The sequence below is a fragment of the Gossypium hirsutum genome, chromosome A01, assembly GCF_007990345.1.
Source record: "Gossypium hirsutum isolate 1008001.06 chromosome A01, Gossypium_hirsutum_v2.1, whole genome shotgun sequence".
In the NCBI taxonomy this organism is placed as follows: domain Eukaryota; kingdom Viridiplantae; phylum Streptophyta; class Magnoliopsida; order Malvales; family Malvaceae; genus Gossypium; species Gossypium hirsutum.
In genome coordinates this window covers 40,086,731-40,091,324 of record NC_053424.1, presented here as the reverse complement: position 1 = coordinate 40,091,324, position 4,594 = coordinate 40,086,731, and the positions used below count along the sequence as shown (strand labels likewise).

General features: G+C 28.2%; 1 protein-coding gene across 1 annotated transcript; it reads left to right on the top strand.

Annotated features, from left to right (window-relative positions):
- The first annotated feature begins 1,016 nt into the window (after positions 1 to 1,016).
- LOC107922446 (classical arabinogalactan protein 4) lies at positions 1,017 to 1,899 on the top strand. Its single transcript, XM_016852488.2, has one exon. It carries the CDS (start codon positions 1,248 to 1,250, stop codon positions 1,659 to 1,661), a length of 414 nt encoding a protein of 137 aa, XP_016707977.2. The 5' UTR covers positions 1,017 to 1,247; the 3' UTR covers positions 1,662 to 1,899.
- Positions 1,900 to 4,594: the final 2,695 nt, after the last annotated feature.

The following is a 4,594-nucleotide window of genomic DNA, read 5'->3' as shown; positions in this document are numbered from 1 at the left end:
AAGGAGCTGGAACTCCAACTATGAAGAAATCTTTCTTGCAATCGACACCCATAGGGTCGTGGCACACGTTCGGGTCGACGACGCTTTTGAATTTTTTTTAATTTTTTCATTTAAATCATTATTTTCTTTGTTAACTTTTAATTTGTATTATATTAAAAATTTTCATCCATAAGGTACTTATTCCAATTATATTTAAAAAATATTCTATTATATTTTACATTAATAATATACTTATGGAAAAATTTTAAAAAATTGTTTGTATTGTATTCTATTGTATTTCATATCAATAATATATCAATATTTACAATTTACCAAAAAATAAAATTATTTGTTTGTTTCTTTTATATCCTACAAGGTGGGGCTTTCAACTCCTAATTATCACCTTAACAAAAAATACTTCTTACAAAACGTTTTTTTTCTCATTTTAAAATCAGTTTACTTTCCTAAATTTAAGAAAAATACTTAAAACCCTAATTTTTTTTTTAAAAAGGGCGTTTTTCTCTAATTAAGGCTCACTAAGCGTTCATCTACAATGCTTAAAATCAACGCGTTTTGGAATTTACGTAAAGGAGATGTTAAACGGTCGGGATTCTCCGATTGAGATCCTAATGGGACACGTGTATGTTAATGATGTGTTTGTCTTTTACCTTGAAAGTACAATAAAGTCACTCTTTATGGAGATTGATTTCACTTGCTTCCATGTACTTTTTACGAATTGTGAAATGCCGCTTGTAACCTTTTTTTGGTATGCTTCATTAATCATGGTACGGGTAATTTATCCACAAACCTGTATTGCAATACATGATTTCTAGTATATCTAATAAAAATAACATACAAGATATAATTTTTTTACAAAATAATTGATGAATTACAGATCTTTATTTCACAAAAGTTAAAAATATAGACACAATTAAGAAAAAGAAGTCTAGTCAAAAACTCTTTTGCTTTGTTTCAAAGTCCGAAAAAGAAAAAGAATCGATGGACTATTCAAATGAGAAAAAAAGTGATGAATTCCGAAGAATGGACTAAATTGAAATTAATAATAAATAAATGGGCTTAATAGAAAAAAATATAAGAAAACTCCAAAGTTTTAGAAGACATAGGAAAAAGTCTGTCAAGCCCCTCCCCCAAGGCCTAAACCTTCTATATATATCTCGTTTCATCTCTCTTCTTTCTTTACCCTACTGCTGCTTCCTCTGTTAAAAGGCTCTTTGTTCTCTGTTTCGTATTTCTCTTAAAACTCTACAATGGCTAAAACCTTTGCTTGCTTTGTCCTATTAGCTTTCATAGTTAGTTGCGCACTTGGTCAGGCTCCTAGCTCGGCCCCAACCAATTCACCGCCGTCTTCTAACCCTACTCCGGCTCCCAAGGTTTCTCCAACCATGTCTCCAACCGCTACACCAACCGCATCTCCGCCGTCAACATCCACTCCCCCGTCTTCAGCCCCTGAATCTTCACCAACTTCCTCTCCCACTACTTCTCCCCCAGCTCCTCTCGCTGGTTCTCCCGCTGGCTCTCCCCCTACCGCTGATTCTCCCACGAACTCCATCAGCGAGACACCAGGCAGCTCTCCCACTTCTCCTACGAGTGCAGCCGCTTGGAACAGAGTCACCGTCGCTGGATCTGCCGTTGCAGTCGTTTTTGCTGCTTTGTTGATTTAGATCTGACTTTCGGGGGAGGACAGGATTTGGATTTGATGATTTTTATTTTAGGCTCATTGTTAATTTCTCATTTTTAGTAGTGTATTTCTTTTGTTTTTATTTATTTTTATTTATATTTTGACGGTGATGATGATTTTATATCACTATAGCGTGTTGCTATTTTGACGGTTGAGATTTGATGATAGCTTACTCTCGATTGTTATTATAATTATTATGATTAGTTATATATTTTTATTTATTTTTTCTCTATTTATTTAAGTTTGTTTTTCTAATTAACATTTAAGAGTAAACTAATGAAGGATTGAGGAAAAAAATGAAAGACACAAAAGTGAGTGATGAAAAGTGCTAACGTGCGAACGATGGTGAGAGTGGGAGAGAAAGTGAACGCATAAACGTGGAAAGAGGGGTGGTGTCTTGTCTTTTATATGACCGATTTAGTGTTAACATGGTCGAAGGACAGCTGGATTGGTGTTGTACTATTTTTTATTAAAAAACATTTCTGGGGTTTACTTGTCTTTTGCTAGCTCGGGGTAGGGGAGGCATGGGGATAAACAAGTGTCACGTGGTCACAGCTGTTTTTAATGGGCCAACATATTTCCCATATACTGTTCATAGTTTTTAAAAAAATAATCAATGTTTTTATAATTAGTTCTTCTGGAAAAAAGTTAATAAATTATTTTAAAGTAACATAAAGTAACTTGAATCAAAGTCCCAATTATACCACTTTTATCAAAGTTTTATTTGATTTTATATAAACTTGTGTCAATTTATGTATACGATATTATTAAGAGTTATCACCTATTCGATTTTCAATTAAGTTATAACTTTAATAAAACAGTTTTTTTTTTTAAAAAAAATTTATTTTAAAAGTATTTCTATATTTTTTATATTGATAAGTTTTGAAAAATATACATATAATATTTAATATATATATACACCAAAAATAATAACATTTAAACTCAAAACATCACAATCATCATTATTATCTTAAATTTACTGTTTTAATTAAAATTATATTTAAATTTTGCATCAAACTTTTTATAAAATTGTTGACCTGAGTGTATCATAACTCATCATCTAATTTTATATAAACTTTTTCACTTACATTATGATGTAAGTAATTTAGTATTTACTAAAATAATTATATATTCAAATAAAAATATATTAATATTTTAAAAAAATATATATACTTTCATAAGTCAATGTGGTATTTATTTATTAATATAAATAAAATGAAATTAACTTTTAATATCATATATGTTACATATGATTTCACACATTTAATATTTAATTAAATTTTTAAGTATTATATTTTTAATTGAAGTAATTAGAGTAAAATAATATTTTGATTTAAATTATTGAATATAATTAAACTGTATTAACTTATCAAAGTATAAAATTTACAAATCATAATTAAAACATTTTTAACATATACAACCTATAATATATTTTTACTTTAAATAATTAATACAAAATAATATTATTCAAAACAATAATAATTAACAACTAAGTTAATATCATCAAATTAAGTACCATCAAACTCAGTGAAGATTATTTGTAAAAAAATGTAATTAAAATATAATGAAAATATAGCAGGGCGAGATATATAATATAAAAAATGTTTGAAAGGGATTAGGTATATAAAAGTTTCGAAACGTATAAAATATAAATCATTAATGAATCGTTTCAAAAATGAATACATAAATAAGCCAACAATGAATAAATTTTAAAAAATAATTTTATCATATGTTAAAATATATGAATATAGCATAAATATACAAATTAAAAAAAAAGCATAAATATACAAAATAGAAATATAACACATTCCAAACATTATTAATAAAAATTAAAAATGCTAAATTTTAAACATTTATGTTAGAGTCCTAATTAATAAGTTATAATATAACTATTTATTTATTTATTCAAAAAGGAGGTTCAAAGCGCCTCAGACATTAGTAACTAAAGGACTAACAATATATATTTAAAAGACATTCCATGTGCATATTGTCATCTTTAAGTACGTCATTCACAGGCTCTAGCCTGAGGCACATGAAGTTTGTTCCATGTTTTCTCAAATTCCTGAAAGAACATAGTTCTAAAAGCAATTTCTTGAAAATTTTAAAATTTCTCTAACTTCTTCCATTGAAAAATTATCGAGCTAAAAGAGTCGACTTTCTAAATCTTTCTCTTCTTGGAATTTTGAAACATGCTAAGAAACAAGAGAAACAAAACAGTTTGGTTCCTGCTTTTAATTTTTTTTTTTGGTGTATTTTAATGATAAGTGAAAATAATAAATTAAGAAAAAAATATAAAAGCACTGATCAAATAGAAAATTAAGTGTTTTTATATGAAAGATATATATATATATGTAAACATTTAAATCAAACTTATGAACATTTGGAGAGAGAGAAAAGAAATAAAAAAAAAGTAAAAGTATATTTCCTGATTATATCTATAATTGTTAAACTTATATTTGGTGAGCTTGCATCTCTTTTTGTTGATCTCCCTAATTAAAGATACAAACAAAAATCATTTTGCGTGTTAAGAATATTTGCAGGCCCTAGACCTCACAAGCCCAAGACCTTGTAGACTCACATAATGTAGATCACATCTTTGACGTGGACAAAGTACGTGGTTATAAAATCTTTGATGTTGGGATTTTGGCCACAGTCCACTTAGTGTGTTGTTGTTGCTCAAAATTCACTCTCAGGTTGGTGATCAGTTTCAATGTCGTGACTTCATAGATATGGTGTCGCGTCTTCAATGGTAGTCTTAAGGTTTCTTTATCTCTACATAAGCTAGAAATGATCGTTAGAGCTCAAAAGGCAAAATTTTGCCTAATTGGTCACTAGACACACTTCAAATACATAATTTAACAAAAGAAATAGAAATTAAACAAATATTAAAAATCATAAAATAAAACATAAAAATGC

Excerpts from the sequence above, each read along its gene's own strand:
- LOC107922446 (XM_016852488.2), top strand. The coding sequence starts at position 1,248 with ATGGCTAAAACCTTTGCTTGCTTTGTCCTATTAGCTTTCATAGTTAGT.